Genomic DNA, 18,567 nt, shown 5'->3' with positions numbered 1-18,567 from the left:
TAAATTTCTGTGCAGATTACTACTCTATTAGAATGACAGACAGGAATGAGCAAGAACATAGTCTCAGGATCTTAAAATCATTGGTAGAGGTGAGAGCATTTTTCTTATCTTTATAAAAAATTGAAAAAAGAAACTCTTCACATATTTTGTCCCATTTAAACAATGACCAGCCATACATTACATTTATTGTTTGTTTTAAAAGAAATGCTGGGTTAGGTTAAATTTTTTACAGTATCTCCCCTCAAATAATTTAAACATTCTTTAAGCTAGTCTAAACTTGCACGCAAAATTAAAAACTAGCAACCATTCATACTTCATTCACAGTATTCCATAGGCTATATTTTAAGTTTCTTGTATTAGTTGGAAATTTATCCTGCTGAGCATATTAATAAATATATTTTAATATCCTGAAAAGTCATTATGCTTTTGTTCTCTGAGTTACTTAGCAGTAAATTATTATAGGGAAAATAGCTATGTATAAAATGTTCTGATGATAGTCACAAATTTATGCCAAACACCATTCACTATTCAAAAGCATGGTCCCCTGAAAGAGCAAATCACCTTTCTCTCTTCAAAGATTCTAACCAGATTTTAAATATGGAGTTCCTCTCCACAGGATTGGCTGCTTCCCAGATAACGAGAGTTTGCAAAATTTACATTTCACAAAACAGTGTTGTGTAAACATATATTGTTTCACTTTACCTCCTATTTAGTAAAATCAAAGCTTTTAACCTTTGGTATTTATGGTTCTCTGGTGCCTTCATAAATCAATCCATTATACATGTGGACTAGCCATAGATTCAGGGTATCAATAAAACTAGGCAATGAAACTTGCCTATAATTATACTACATTTAGACTCATATTTATTACTATTAAAAATGTTTTCCCCCCCAAAAAGAAACAACTCAGGAGTAGAACAAAATGGTATTTTCTTCTCAAAATCATGGATTTTTAAACATTTCGAAGAGCATAAATATCTATTTAAAATACTATAAACTCTGTTAATATATCACTTGGATAGGTATATAGTAAGCAATTATTACATATCCACTCATTCTCATTTAAATTACCACTGAAAACCAGAAATAATCTTTATTTAATATGACTGTTTTAACACCATATGGGAAGAAAATAACTAAATGAAAATTGTTCACGTAAATGTGATGGGAGTGGTGGAAAGCAGTATTTCTTGACATGTGGCATGTCACTCAGGAAAGTAAAAGGCCCATCATATCCAAAATGCCAGCTTGGATACTCCCTTGCCTCCCACTTCACGAACAGACATACCACATGGCATAAAATGCTGCAACCTTTCCTAAAAATGCCACTTGGATTGGTCCACTGTGGTGAGTATATAAGAACTCTTGGTCTGTCTCTTGAGTTTGTGAGTTCAAGAGAAGAATCCAGTAAATAACACTGGCTAAATTTTGCCCTCAGATGTTTGGCATAAATAATCTGTGAGGAAACTGGAACCTTTGGCTGTTTTCACACTGATGAAATAAATTATGCTACTTGAAAATTCTACAGAACATAATGCTACACTGTCATATTCAACTTTTTCCAAAAGTATGAAAGAATATGTTTTTTTCTTTTAAGAAACTGTGCTTATAAAGCCATATATACTCCTGGAATATTTATCAAAGTTTCATATCTTGGCCAGTAAGAAAACAATCTTAATACTGTATTTGTCCTTCATACATACTAAGTATATACAATAAAACATTTTGTGCACATATTTCAAACTATCCATTTTCTATGTATCTTCATATAAGGTAGTAGCTAACAATTCTTCAGTGAATACTTTCCAATTTTCTAAATTTTATGTGTTCATGTGTTTTTAAAATGCATTAAAATTTAATTACCAATAAAATGTTGCATAGAGTAGTCATTATGCTCCAACAACTGAAAAACGCATTGGAAAATTATATAAAAGAAAATTATGTATGAGAGTAATATGAGTCATATATTTCATTATATTAATTCTTTTTGCTAAAGAGTTTTAATTGATAAACTCTTAAGGAATAAAATGTAATTTTGTAAGACAAGGTTTTATTGTTCGAATTTAGGAGACAATCCAAGAAAATGATTCTGAGTAGGTAAGACGTCTGCTATTTCTGCACTGTGAAAAAGACTGCACAATTAAATGACAGATTGTTCTGTATCTCCCTAACAAGAGGGGCAAACTGATACTGCAGGCAGCCAGAACAACATAATTAAAATAGAATTCCGAGTTTATATTAATGGAGTAATAAGTTAATTAAAATCAAGATCAACTGAACTTTCTATTTACACCAGTTCAGAGAGCCCAAGAGGGAAGGAACTCTATTTTAGAGACATATGTGACTCTTTGAGCTTCTGTCATCCAGGTGCCATTTCTGATGGAGCACATGTGCACTGAACAGTTGGCAAAGTAGGAAAAAGATGACTGTAGATGTATATACAGAGAGTCTCTATAATGATATAAAATAAGTCTAGAAAGAAAACAGGGCTTCTTTGTAAAATTAAAAAAAAATTCCATGACTTCTTGTTCCTTCTTAGGTTTGTAATGTGATTTAAGTATATTTCTATAAATGAAGTTATATGTTTTTACTTATCAAGTATATAGAACAAAAATAGATTTAGTAATCTGTAAGTGATGGAGTTATACATATAAGTTGGATAAGACATCTGCAAAATTTGAGATCTGTTATCCACTTTTTTGAAATGTAACATGTATAGGGCGCCTGTCAAAGCAGAAAGATTTATAAAAGTACCCAGTAGCATACATTATACTACACTGCTAGGTAAGTTTCTTTTCTTGATATCTTATGCAACTATTTAAAAAGGTTTCTGCGAACTGAAAGTATTGGAAGAAAATATTCAAGATGTAGTTCAGAACTTCAAAAAATATTAGTCCCAGAAGGTGCTTTTATAAAATTATTTTCTTTCATGTATTGGTTGCTGCTCAGCTAATCTTCATCTGGGTCCAGATCAGCTTCAACATCCGGGGACAGTTTGAGGTAAAAGAAAGCATAGAAAGCCAGGAGGAGGGCCAGCATAGCTGCAAGTACAAGGCCAACTTCCTGGGGAAGAAAAAAAGGTACACTTGAATTTGAGGAAGACACGTTGGTTAATGTTATTAGTTTCATCAGATAAAATAGTTATATTATTTCACAGTGCAGAATGAATTATTCAAAACTAATCATTACATTCTTTTTGTTCAACAATTTTTATCACTAGGAAATTTATTTTGCCCATGACTACTCGTTTCAAAGGCAAGTACATAAGTGGGTGAGTCATTTCTATTATTACTTCTAGTGAATGAGTTTTTAACCTGATAGTAAAATTAAATTTATTTCAATATATTTTCATAGTTTGGATATAAAAAAATTAGATGCAAGAAATAATGTTTGTGCCTATATAGTTTGTGCCTATATATATTCTCTATTTGAGGGTTTAACTTTATTTCCTGCTGTAATAATAATTTGTTAGTAGTGAGAGTATTTACACACAGATTATTTTAAAATTTGGCATTCCACTTCGATCAGAAAGAAATGGCTATTATGACCAATTTCTAGGTTATGTTTCTATATAAATTATTTTTAAATATTTCTTTAAGTTTTAATTTTTAAATTACAATTTCTATATCATTGAGTATTCAGTTTATCACAACTGTGAAAGATGATAGTGAGTATTTAATTTGGTAATTTGATGTTTATATTAATCAACTATATGAAAATAATGACAAAAACTACTACACATATTATGATAAAATCATCTCTCTCAAAAAATGTGAGTGTGTATATAACATGAAGAAGACTTCTCAATATTAACATATTTGGCTTAGTAGGAAAAGGAGCAAATAGGATGCAAATTAAGTATCCTAAAGGACCAAATATTTATTTCTTATTTTCATTTGTGTATCATGCCTTTTACCTTGCACTGTGTTATGAGGAAACAATTAATTTGCATTCACAGGAATATATTTTATATTTCATAAGAATTTAAAATAAATATTTGAACACATGCCATCTACTGAACTTTAATAACATTAAAGTAAATTTGGTTTATAATCAACATAAAATTTTTACCTGAATGTTGAAATTACAAGTAGATAAATTATATAGACTTTAACTTCATAGTTTAATTTTAGACATAAAAACTAAGAAAAGAAAAATTAATAAAACCTGTGGGCTTGAGAAAGTCCGTGTCAACAATTTTTGCAAGACTTGATTTTTAAAATCTAATATATCAATATAATGTCAGATGAAAGTGAATTCTTTCTGTTACTGTTGGAACACTTTGGCATCTCAAAAGGGCATGGCAGCATCAGTCAGGTTTCATTTATTTTCTTATATCCACAGCTGTGCTCCCAGACCCATCTGGTTACACAGCTACTAATTTTAAGAGGATGTAATAAACAAGTGACACACAACTGCAAACTCCATCTGTTCTGTAGAGTGGACAACAAAACTGATCAACAGCAGCCACCATTCACTCAAGCTTAATGCAAAAACGAAGTTTTTATTCTTGATTGGAGGCCATGCTTCTCATCTCCTTGATAATCATTTTAATTGCTGCTTTTCAGCTACTTCTTGTCCTTAAAATAACTCTGTACTATTTGCACTGTATACTTTTGAAATATTCACAGGCATGAAGAGGAATTTTAAGAGTAGAAAGCAGAGACTATTCATAGAAAACAACATCAGAATGTCCATTAATTCAATTATGTCTGTTCTATATATGCCATGGGGACAGCTTAAGAAAGCACTGGGTGGGAAGTGCAACAAATAATCTTCAAAATGTCCAAAACTTTTCTTGAGGACACAAATATTGTGAAGGAAGAATGTTAGGAATATTCAAAGAAGGATAAAATTAGAAAACAATGCTTTCAGAATCTGGTGACATTAACCATAACTTAGAGACCAGTAGGCATTTATGACTTCCCAGCCATTTTTAGCATTCAATAAAAAATAACAAAAAAGAACAAACATAACATTTCAAGCTGCTCATCCCAAAGGATTGTTGGCAGGATCTGGTTGACACTGAATATTTTATTTACGTAGCAAAACTAAATTTTTGATCCTTATTTCTTACTATAATTATGCCTTTTGAATAAACCTTTTAAAATCAATTTCAAATATAGATCATTTTCCTTTTAAATGCTAGAAAACACGTATACTTGTATTCTAAAAAAATTTAGTGATGCAGTAATTCTTGAAAAATAATCTTCCTGTTGAAGAACAACAAAATAGCAAACTTATCTGTGCAAATATTTTTTAAGTGGCATTACTGTGTCATAAATTATGACATTTCATTTACATTTGTAAGACAAGAAATAAATGGCTTCTCAATTAGAAATTAACCCTACATTTTAATACAATTTATTAATTTGTCCTGCTGAAATCATTAACTCTCCCACCAAAATATTTTTATTACTACACATACATTTACAAAAAATAAACACTAACAGCCTTTGAGGGTAAAGGCCTTATTGTATAACTTTCTGCAATTCTAGACTGATTTCTCAATCAGTTCTGTTGATTTAATGTGGCAATAAAATCTGGAAGTGATTTCTTATCTAAGTTCTTCCAAGATAATCACATCTTACTCATCTTTCCATAGGATTTACAATATTGTGATCCTTACAGTAATTTATAAATAATGGATAGGGTGGTATTTATGTGATCTTTATACGAAGGAATTAACATTCTATAATATTTTTGAACTTTACTAGTGTCCATATTAATTCCACAGCTAATCTGAGAACATTTTCCAATGCATAGTGCATTTTGTTACAGGATGCAGAAATAGTTCACAATGCAGTGAAAGCCACTGACAAAAATTTAAGGGAAGTCTTAGTTACATAACCTAGAAATTGCTAATTTTAATATATATTTTCTCAGTTATCTAACAACAAGTGACTTCTATGTGCTAAATATAATGCTCAACACTTTCAATGTATTACCAAGTCTCCTAACAACATTATGACCTAAATGGCATAATCTCTGTTGTACAAATATAACAGTTTAGACTTAGCTAGATCATGATCCCAGTGAAGGTCGAGAGGGATATCATCCTAGGCTCCTTTATCATATGTTCAGTGTTATTATCGTTATTGTTATGTTTCCATTTCATGCACCTGTTTGTATTCTCTATAGAGGTAAATTATTTGAAGAGCACGACTGTGATTTATTCAAAAGTACAAGTATTAAAGTGATAAAAGAGTATAATATTATGGTCATTCTGTATCAACTAGATAAGAGTCAAACATGTTTGATGTTCATTAGTCCTTAGTTGCTTCTCTGACATTATCAATATGGATAAAATCACTCACTAGGGAAATTAAAAAGCATTAAATGGCAATTGCTGAAAGAAACTTCGTTATTTAAAATCCTATGCCAAAATGACAAGGCAATCAAAGTTTGACAGGGCAAACTAATTAATATTCCATATTTGAAAGGTAAAACACCTTTATGGTTCTGATTCTAAAGTTTCATATCATCTTAATGGGCTCTTCACATAAATTTTCAAGCAAAGTAAACAATATTTAAAGTTAAGGTCTTTGTTTTCCACAGGCTTACAAATCAAAATATTATATTAGCTTATTAAAAGGAGGTATGTTCTGATATCAGTTAGAAAATCTTCTATACATATCTTAAATTGCAAATAAAATCTATGGAAATTTTTCTCATAAAAAGACAAATCCTGTATCATAGTAAAAAAATACATTAGGTAATTGTTTAATAGGTATACTTGCATACCAGGCAGTTACTTCTTCAAATTAAAACAAAAACAATATTATAAAGAAAATATGAAAACAGAAATGTGTGCAGAAGTGTAAAATATAAATAAATGAATGACTGCACTACTTTTCAACTTTAATATATAAATGGTCATAAATCTGGGCCACAAGTGGATTTTGTTACCCTAATATTTCTCTAACAAACAAAAATCCAATCATGATGTGAAAGATAAAATGGTACATTGCACTGGAGGACAATGATGAAAATGTTCTTAACATAATAGACAATCATCAGGTAACTGAATGTAAAATAAAAAAAAACTCAGCATTGCTTTTAGAAGTCATGTTATTAAAATATTTTAAGAAAAAATAAACTTTCATAAGAAGTTAGAAAAATCTTCAACAAATTAATCTTTTTAGAAAAAATGCAACTTAATATTTTTCATTAAAAATTGACACACAGCATCAAGGATATTGTATTGTGAAAGCATCCCACTTCACACAGCAATGCTTGATCAAAATCAGCAATCAGGAGCAAAAAGAAGGCAATGTTTCGTGATCATAATAGCAAATTCTGGAAGACAACCAAATATATTATCTGGCAGTTCAACAGCTGTTACAGCTTGCTAGTAATACCTTGGCATTTGCTAGAAGCTATAACTTAGAAAAATTGATTTTTCATCTGCCAGATAAAAACCAAAATCTCCTTTCAACATTTTAATATTTAAATAAAATATATGTACTGGTCATTTTTATTTTACACATTTGATATTCGTGCTACCCAATTAATTTTTCTACTTAGTTTACTTCAGTTAGTTGTAAATACTGGGAAAAAATTAAAAAAAAACCATGGGTAATAAAATATACATAATTTTGTTAAACTTTATTGGGCTAACACATTGAATTATATCTATTAACATCATTCTCACTTGCATTTATCCCTCATAAGCAGATAAACACTGGTTTCCTAAAAGGATAAGTTTGGGGCTGTCATTAGAATTTCGTGACACAGAATAGTGCAACAATACTAAGACATGAAGTGAAATTACATGAATTAATGATCTAAGTATATGTAATTTCAAGTACAATTTAAATAACCATAAGATGAATTTATTGAAAATTAAAGAATTTTTTACAAAAGCCACATACATCACTGAAATGTTTGAGCAATACAGAGTAGCTACTGAAAATGTAAATTACAACTTTAAGTATAACTGGCTTTCTTAAGTGAGAGTTTTATCTTAAGACCTCTCAAAATCTCAGTATAGAAAGTATTTTTTCCATTAAGTAAATTCTTTACAAAACCCTTCAATTCTTGGTATTATGCTTGGATTTCAAAATATCACAAAACATTTACAATTCAACATTTATACAATCAAGTTTTAGGAAACAAAGTGGCACACACATATCAAATTATAAAGTTATCAAATTGAGGTCTACCTTTATGCCTATTGCTGTTTTCTTTGCTTCTGCTTTTAATTTGGTTGCTCGTAAAATAGGTTTGGTTTTTTTATAATCTTGTTTACCTAGAAAGAAATAGTTTCAGACAATGAATTGTGCTTATATATAATTCAAACTTAATAGTCATCTGAAATGTCAAAGAAAGTTTAAATAGAGTGAAACAGGGACACAGACTTGCAAAGTAGTTCTCAGTTGTGATAACCATAAACTTGTCACTCAAAGGTCAACTTCTCTTATTTTTTCAGGAAGAAGATTCTGACAGACATCTTTGATATGATGTGCAATGAATGTCCAAAAAAGTATAACATTTTAGTGAGTAAGACATTTAAAGTAAAGAAAGTAAATATTTTAAAAGCAAATGCATAAATGATTATTTTTATGATCCTGTTAATAGGTAAAGTTAACTCTGTCTTCATAACTTAGGAGTAATACCTCATTATAAATTTATTTTATTATGCATACATTTAGTATTGAAATAATCAATTGAGAAATATTCCTGTTTTCTGTAGAGGACTAAAGATTTTTGTAAATAATTATGTTTTATTTTTCTGAATTCATTAGAAAAATATGTGTTTAATTTTTTGTTTTCTCTTAAAAGAGGAATTAATGTGGCCGCATAAGATATAGAATATCTACATTTAGTTTTTAGTCTCAATCATGACATTTTACAGCCAAATATGAATAAAATTGAGTAACAAAAAATTATTTTTTGGTGTATCATCAGGGACTCCACCAATAAGATACCAAGGAAGTGTTACACAGTCTGGAGGAGTGGGAAATAAATTTAATAACTATGCCCAAAGCAGTATTTATACACACACACACACACACACACACACACACATATATATATATAATAGCAAGGCATTATATATATAACAAAACAATACCCAAAGCATTATATATATATAATAGCAAAAGCATTATATATATACCAAAATAATAACAAAAGCATTATATATGTGTATATATGTATATATACCAAATACCAAAAGCATTATACATATACCAAAACAATACCAAAAGCCATATACATAAATATAAAATATATAAAGTATATAAAATATATAGAATATATAAAATATAAAATAAAACATACAAATAATACAAAATATAATATATGGGATATATAATATATATTATTAAAAACATAATATATAAAAGCCATATATATATATAAAACTTCTAAGTAGAAACTGAGTCAAAAGAATCTCAAATATAAAATATATATAAATATAAAAAATATATAATATATAAAAAGCCATATATGCCATTATATATGTGTGTGTATATCAAACTCCTAAATAGAAACTGAGTCAAAGAATCTCAAATGTGTTATACTGAGTAGGGATTTACATGATTACGATTAGGGAACCTCTGTGGCATTTCATATTCTTATTTTGCTTTTTTGTCTTCATCTAATTTTTCCTTTTAATGATCAGACCTTTCCAAAACCTACCAATATATTTTCTTATTTAAATGACACAACTTTTAGCATTAATTTCCATAGCCCCTCACACTGAAATAAATCTGAAAGCAGTTGATCTAAAGTATACCATAAAATTTTAATGTGCAATAAATCTGTTTCTTAATGTGTCTGCTAATGATTCAGAAGCACCTTTAAAATTTCATATAGATTTTTAGATTTAGAAATGGCAGAGAGAAGAGAACCCAATGGATAGGAGTATTGTATAAATGATATAGTTGTGTTCATTAGACATACAAGTGTTTGGCTAAAGGACTATGTATTATATTTTTTAAGCAAAGAATTTATGTTCTTTCTTTAACCGCTATAGTGTAGCAGTTATTTTGACAATACAAGCAGAGCTTAAAAATATTATTAGATGATGGGTTTAATGATCCAGAAATGAGCCAATTGTAAAAATGTATATCAAATGATCTAAATTTAAATTATTGAATAAATAATGTGTGCAAAAATATTATTCTGACCAATTGTAAATTAGCAACATTTAGTTCTGCTTAAGAAAACTTGACAAGTGTTCACTGTGATTTCACATTTCAACAGTCAAATTATTCGTGTCATTATTCCCACAGAGATATAAACAGTTCAGAACAATGAAAATAGTGACACACCAAATGCCTCCACTCAAGATTATATAGAAAGTTTCTAATAAAAATATGAAAAGAAATGTGAAGATTATAGATTTGAAACCAAAAAGCAATTTCTTGCTTTATCCTGTATATATCCTATAATAATTTCTGGGCAGAATGGAGAAAATGAACAAATAATAAAGAATTGCTTTAACCAATATGTCTTTCATACAGACATACAGTATTTTGGATAATGTGTTTGTCATAAAATTGATTCAAATATACATCAAACAGGCAATGTTAAAATGAAAATTTATCACTCCACTTCAAATGCCATATAACTACTGGTAAATAATGTATTCTATTTCAGTTCAACTCCTATCTCCTCTTAGAGAAGAATACTTCTAGATTTACAATAAAGTTGATATGAACGTTTGAAACTGTATTTATAATAGATGGTATTAAACATTATTGTACACCTGGTACTTTTCCAAACAGTGCATCTGTCTTAATTTAGCATTCTCCTTGCTGACTTTGATATCCTAAAGTATATACTGCAAAATGTGGTTTTGGTCTACTAAGTGAAAACATTTACAGGAGCATCTGTTATGTTCCCTGTAATTGAAACTAGATCATTCCAGTGTACCCAAAGAAGTTTTTAACATGAATCTGTATGGCTTCAAGACAGATACCACGCCTTTATGATTGTAAAAAAATATATAAAACACAAATGTTCCCACCTTTTGGATATCTTGAAAACTGATAATCTAGATTTTACATATAAACTCTTTCTTGAACACAATTGGATTTGATCTTGGTTATAACAATAATATAATAGGGGCTAGGAGTATAGCTCAGTGGTAGATCATGTGCTTAGCCTGCATGAGGCCCTTGGTTCAATTCCCAGTACCAACAAAAAGGTGGAGAGGGGATAACCAAAGGATCTACTTGACAGTTGTTTTATTAAATTCATTGTAGAGGAAAAAACTTGAGAATCCAAGCCCATAAATCTAATCTGGGGCCTTTGTTGTCTAGTTTTTCTGTTTTTAGTTCATCATCTAGTGCCTATACTTTTGTTTACTATGATACAGTTTAGGTAATAAAGTTTTTTCTCATCTCTACATCCTGGTCATCTGATTTATACTTCTTCCCTCTAATCTAGTCTTATAACACTGATTTATTTTAAAATTATCATATTTTTAAATTTGTTTTTCCTTAGGATGTGCAGTTGTATGAATTTCAATACATGTATAAATTCATGTAACTACCAACATAATCAGGATATACAAAGCTCACACATGTCACCCATTCATAGTCGCTACTCTTCCCACTAATAATCCCTGGAAACCATTGATCTATTTTAAGTTTTTACAGTTCTGCCTTTTCAACTAGTTCCTCTGGTTCATCTAGTGTAAGGCCTTTAGGATTTACCCAAGTTGTATATATCAGTAGTTTATTCTTTATTGCTGAGTAATATTCCATTGCATGAATGTATCAAAGTCTATTTATTCACTGAGTAAAATATATTTGGGTTATTTCTAGTACTTGACAAGTATAACTAGAGCCATTATAAGCTCAGGTGTACAGGATTTTGTGTGACCATAAATTTTACTTCATCTCGATGCTGACTCATGTGATAAATATATGCTCAACCTGCCAAACCATTTTTCCAGAGTAGCTGCATCAGAATTTTAGGAATATCATTATCATCTGGTACTCTTCTATCAAGATTATCTAATTTTAGCATACTATTGTTCATGGTATTCCTTTATAATCCATTCTATATCTGTAAGATCATGGCTAGTGTTAATAATTTTGAGCCTCTCTCTCTCTCTCTCTCTCTCTCTCTCTCTCTCTCTCTCTCTCTCTCTCTCTCTCCCCTCCCCTCCCCTCCCCTCCCCTCCCTTCCCCCTCTCTTTCATAGATTTCCTACCTACAATACTATCTTACAATTTTGCTCACATTTCTCAATGATAAAAGTTTTTGTTGGGTTTTCATATTCCTTTTCTATTCTGTTTCTTTTTCTTTGCTTGCCTTAAGTTTAATTTGGTCTTCATTTGCTAGTTGGTTCAGGTAGAAAGTTAGAGTATTGACTTAAAATATCGATTCCTTATTAATAATGTCATTTGCAGACATGAATTTCCATGGAGTTTCTCCTTGTGTGGCCTCTCACAAGTTCTGTGTATTACTCTTTGCCCACACTCATCAAAAGGCAATTACTGGGTGATTCCTTTGATCCATTAGTTACTTAGATGAGTACTATTTAGTAAACATTTTAATTTAGTTATACATACTTTTTGTGTTGAAAATTTCTAATTTAATTCTGTTGTGCCAGAGAATAAACTCTGTGTGACTTCAAGTCTTTTAAATTTGAGGCTTGTTTAATGACCTAACATATGCTCTAACCTGGAGAATGTTTCATGTGCAGTTGTGAAGAATGTATGAGCTGCTCTTGTTGGGTAGAGTATTCTACAAGTCTAGTTAGTTTATATGTTGCTTAAGTTTTATAGTTCCTTTTTTCTTTTCTACCTAGCCATTCTCCCTATTATTCAAAAGGAAATGCTGCAGTCTGCAACTATTATATTATTTATATCTCACTTTAATTATGTCAGTGCTCAATTAATGTATTTTGGGGTTCATTATGAGTATACATGTTTGATTTTTTATATCTTATGAAATAATTAATCCTTTTATTATAAAAATTGCCTTCCAGCTCTATTAATAATTTTATTATAAAGATTATTTTGTATAATAGTTATACAACCACCCCTGCTCTTTTGGGTGCTATTTTCTTGGTATATATTTCATCATTTTTAAATTTCCCTATACATTTGGGACTTGAACCTAAGGTATAATTCTTGAAGACAGAATCATGTTTTATATTCAGTCTACCATTCTCTAGCTTTTGAGTGGTTAGTCCATTTATATTCAACATTTTTAATGCTAAAGAAGGATTTCTCTTTGGTTTTTGTTGTTACTGTTTTCTGTTTGGCTCATGTCGTTTTGTTCCTCTAGTCCCTTCATACTGTCTCAGGCATTTTTATTTTTTAAATACTTTTATTGGTATATTGTAATCTTACATCATGATGTAGCTCAGTGATTGAGACAAACATGCACACAGCGCTGGGTAAGCTTTACCCTGGCTCCTCCGCCATTCCCCCGCCTTCCCCATGCATGATATTGAGATTGGCATTGATGACTTCACGTAACTTCGCATAACTTCAGTGTCAGTGTTTCCTTCACTCTTTCTCCCTCTCCACCCCAACACTGCCCCCCGCCCCATTCCACTGCGCCCTGGGATTGCTCTTCCATTATCTAAAATCCCTCTTGTACCTGATCTAGTTACTATTTTAAATCCTTTGGTTTCTGTTTTCTTTTATTACATTTTTAAAATCACTTTCTTAATAATGTCCTTGAATATAAATATCCAATTACTACCTTAATTTTAAAATAGTCCAGGATATATTAATATCAAATTAGTTTCAATAACATATAAAAGCACTGATCCATTTCCTCCCATTCATAGAGTATTTTCAAGAAAATCTTTAAATATTAACTCATCTATGTATTATAATTATTGATTTATAAGATTAATATAAGAAAATTATATAAAAGATGTGTACATTTTTAATCTTTACCTATGCAGTTAGCTCTGTGTGTGTGTGTGTGTGTGTGTGTGTGTGTGTGTAGTTAGGGATTGGATCCAGGGACATTCTATCTCTAAGCTATACCCCCCACCCTATTTTATTGTTTTATTTGAAAACAGGGTCTTGCTAAGTTGCGGGGAGCCTTCCTAAATGCTAAATTGCTGAAGCTGGCTTTGAAACAATGATTCTCCTGTCTCTGCCTCTCAAGTATTGGGATTACAGTTACCACCACTCCTGGCTTCTTGCAGTTAACTTTTACTGGTGTGTGTGTGTGTGTGTGTGTGTGTGTGTGTGTGTGTGTGTGTGTGGTGTATTTGTGTTGGGGTATTTAGGAGTTAAAGCTTGTGCAGAACATGAAGGTCAGTAAGACATAAGAGATTATAGCTTTCTCACATCCTTATGTAACATGACATGGCCCTCCACATACGTGTAACCGTCTTGTTTCCCAGGACTCTTTATGAATTTTTTAAAGACCTTATGAGAATCTCATTGTCTAATCTTTTCTTTAAAGATTTTTGGTTAAGCCTAAATTTAGTTATAAATAGTAATGACACCTCAAATAGCTGTTGTTAAACACTTGTCAATAACTGTTCTTTCAAATGCCACAGGGAATGTGCTCTTCACAAAGAATGCGCTCTAAGACAGGTCAAATAAAAGTTCTGAGAAACAGCCTTTTCAGTGAGCTGCGAGGCAGGCGAAATGGTGGTGATGTTTGAACTTTGGCTATTTAGGGTAGCTTCATATCCATCTTCCCTTTTCCAGTCGCTGCTAGCTTCATGTTTCTCATAGCAGTTGCGGTAGCAAAGCTGATGAGAGGGATACAGAATTAAGGCAAGTTAGGACACCACAAGATGTGATGTTCTTACTGAGACTCTGGTGTTTTTCTTGAATAAACACTACTTGGTCCATGGAAAAATTTTTAGTTATTCTCCAGATTTCTAAAAACATTGATTTCAACCATTTTTGCTATTCTTTTTCTTGCGATTATAATAAAAAGCAGATTTTCAAAGTTACTTACTTTCCATTCAAAGAGCACATTTCTATCATCTTAATATTATTGTACTTGAAGTAAATTTCTTTTAAAAGCCTCTATTTGGGTCAATTTTGAATTATCAACTTGAAAAAAATCTGTCCTTTAGTATGTTAGACAATTTACACTTAATGAAACTCTTGCTATGTTTAATTGAGGTCTACCATTTTATTATTTATCTTTGTTCTTTTGATTTTGCTTATTTTACTTTCCCTGCAATTTTTTTTTTTTTTTTTTTTTGGTGGTATTGAGGTTCCTGGAAACCCTTCTACCTCCAGGCTACACTCCCAGACACCTATTTTTTTATAGTTTTATTTGGATACAGGATGCCTTAAACCAGTGAGGCTGGCTTCGAACCTGTGCAATCCTCCTGCCCCCGCCTCCCAAGCGCAGGGATTACAAGCCTGCGCCACCATGTTGGGCTTCCTGCATTTTTAATTACTTAAATACTTTGGTGGTCCATTAAAAAAATAAATTGTGATTTTGACTTAGAACAATTGTCCTAGAGACTACAAAATATATAACTAACTTTTCAGAATCTACTTCAAAGCAATTTTTATTCGATTTCCTGCTTTTAATACTTTTATTGATGCATTGTACATATGCATCATAGTGAAATTCACAGTCTTGGTATTCTTCCCTTCAGCTCCCACCTGGATAGCCACCCTTCCCTGTGAGACTGGTAGTGAGACCTTCACATATAAACATAGCATTCTTTGAACTGTTTCATTATTAGCTCTTCTTTTAATTTCACCTCTCTTCCCATATCCCCTTATGCTATTCTACTGATCTCTCTTCTCAATTATCTAAAGTCCCTATTTTTATATTACAATTTTCTCTTTTATTTTGATATATTTTAAATTGCTTTTAATAATCTAGTATATTTCATATTTTAATATAATGAAAATAAGCAGAGTATAGCTTTGTAGTAATAGTTTTGCTAATTGTTGTCTTTATCTTTTGAGTTTGCTGTTTTTATATTTGAACTTCTTGGACATAAGCCATTGTTTAGGGAAGTTTATATAGACAGTATGCTTAATTCAGACCTTAATCCATGCAAAGAATTATACAAGTGAATAGACTATTGCAGAATAGGTATGTTCATTGATGTCCCTGCTTGATGCATGTTCTTATTATAGTCTAATGGTTCTGCAATAAAAGATGAAAGATAGATAATGACAATTTGCCAGATGATGAAAACACCATTGTCAATATGATCCATATTATGATGTGAAACTGTACAATAAAATAAAATAAAAATTAAAAATAAATTGGAAACTATGAAGTTAAAAGGAAAAACAGTAAGGGCATATAAGGAGTAGACCATAAAGGGGAGAGATCTACTTTTGCAGAGAAGGGAATATTCCTTAATAAGATATCACTGACCCAATGCTTGAATGAAGGTGAAGAGCAAGTCTTATCTGTTGGGAGCTTTCAGAGCATCAAAGGTGCAAAGGTTCAAAGCCACTACCTCCTAGGGGCAAGAGAGTTTAACAGTCCAGATGACTAAATCCAATCGATTACACAAACAGCACACTCCACTGCCTTTAGTAACATAACAGACTCCATGTTCAGTTTCCAATTTCTGACTGTACGGGACCAAATGATGACCTAGGAAACAAAATCTCCATCTTAGTTCCCTCATATGTAATGCAAACCTCTTTTGATAGTAAGGTTGAAATGCCAGTATTATTTCCTCTCTACACTCAAGGGGAAATTTGAGAGATATGGCTATAGCACCCAAAACTTTAAATATGCAGTCACACTGATATTTTCACAGACCTATTTATTTTCTCACTATGTCTAGTTGGTCATGAAAACCAGCTGAGTACTTCTGAAAATGTAAACTTGTGATAGAATTTTCTTACTGGAGCAGAATAATAAATTCCTTAGCACATGGTCACAGCTAGCTATTTAATCTAGCTAATGCATTTTTCTAAAAGCAAAAGAGGCTTGTTTTCTCATGAAAGCACAGCAGTATACTTAAAATCCTAGTGCAGAAGTAGGTCAACTCTGCATCTCAGTGTTCAGTCTGATTCCCATAGATTTTAACTGCATCACCACCCTACAATAATATATGCCAGTGACAATGATATAAACTTCAAAGAAGACATTGAAAGTGCCTAGGAAGCCTCTTAGATGCATGCATAAGAAGGAGAAGAGTGAACATTCTTTTAAAATATTTGCCACCGAAATGTGATTCACAAAAGTTAACTCATTTAATGCTATTCAAGATTGTTTCCCAGAAGTAAGGGTCAACTTGTCACCCTACTACTCTGTTTATCACCAGAAAGGGGCATAGATACAACTTCTTAAAAAACCCACTGGGATTATTTGATAATGGCATATATTTATGTTCATCATCTAATGTACTTCTACCAGGTGTATATTGCAGAGAATCTCTTGTAAAAATAAGATGGTGAACAAACATATTTAAATTATTTGTAGCAGGACTGCACATAACAACATTCATAGAAAAAAAAAGAGATTGGAAAGAACTGTTTAACACCAGAAGAACATATAGAAAAATACCACTATATCTAATGGTAAAACCATAAAAAATAAACTATGTCAACATTCATCAACAAAAATAAAACTCAAAATCATGTTTTGCAGAGCAAATTACCTAAAATATCCAATTATGATTTCATTTATATAAAGTTTAATTATATAATCTAAAAAAATTGAATAATATGACACATATGTAGGTGGCAAAACAAAATTAAAAATAGTCAAAACAAAAAACGATCATGACCTTCTCAGAGGCATGAAGAGTGTTGCAATTGGGAAGAGGCATATAAGAGATTTTTAAGCTGGTTATATATGTTCAAATTTTTTTTTTTTTTTTTTGTGGTACTGGGGTTCCTGGAAGCCCTTCTACCTCCGGGCTACACTCCCAGACCTATTTTTACATTTTTATTTGGAAACAGGGTCTCCTAAACCAGCCCACACGGCTGGCTTCGAACCTGCGCAATCCTCCTGTCTCTGCCTCTCAAGTGTGGGGATTACAAGCGTGCGCCACCATGCCCAGCTATATATATTCAATTTTTAACCTGCATTGTAGATACATGGTTGTTCATGTTATTACCATTTTTTGTAATATAAAACACATATTTTTGTGTAGCAGCCTGAGGGGCTACTAGTGTTGAGTAGAGCATAGGACAGTGCAAGTTCTTCTAGTAGTTTCTTGGGAGCTTATGAAATTGCAGAGTCAATGGAGCCTAAAATGACTGAAACAAGCCTTTAGCTGATCCCAGGAAGAAAGAAGTGGCAATGTCTATGGTGTTGAAACAGTGAAATACCATCTTCTGCAAGTAAAAGCAGTGAAGACACAAACAATATAAGCCATATGTAGATGGAAAATACATAAACAACACAAACTTAAGGCCATGGGCCTCTCAGAGGAAGGAAGAGTGTTGCAATTGAAAGGAGTTATACAAGCCTTTTAAGCTACATGTTTATGTTCAATTTGAATTGCTGAATTTCTACTAAACTTTAATGGAGACTGCCTACTTGGGTCATGAGACTCAGAATATATAAAGTCTGAGCTACTTATAGGTCATGAATTGAGAGTTAATAAGTTAAAAAATCCCAATATTGGGTATACCATTTTCATACTTTTTAAAAGAATACAGGTGGCTCTTTATAATAT

General features: G+C 31.4%; 1 protein-coding gene across 1 annotated transcript in view; it reads right to left on the bottom strand.

Annotated features, from left to right (window-relative positions):
- Positions 1-2,949: 2,949 nt before the first annotated feature.
- The window catches only part of TRIQK (triple QxxK/R motif containing), a gene marked incomplete at both ends in the record, with an annotated part of 30,790 nt that continues 15,172 nt past the window's right edge, over positions 2,950-18,567 (bottom strand). The window contains 2 exons of the mRNA XM_080693865.1: positions 2,950-3,063; positions 8,166-8,251. Coding sequence (XP_080549991.1) covers positions 2,950-3,063; positions 8,166-8,251 — 200 coding nt within the window. The remainder of the gene's footprint in view (positions 3,064-8,165; positions 8,252-18,567) is intronic.

The sequence above is a fragment of the Muscardinus avellanarius genome, assembly GCF_963383645.1.
Source record: "Muscardinus avellanarius genome assembly, chromosome: 4".
Lineage (NCBI taxonomy): Eukaryota > Metazoa > Chordata > Mammalia > Rodentia > Gliridae > Muscardinus > Muscardinus avellanarius.
This window is presented reverse-complemented; position numbering and strand designations above follow the sequence as displayed.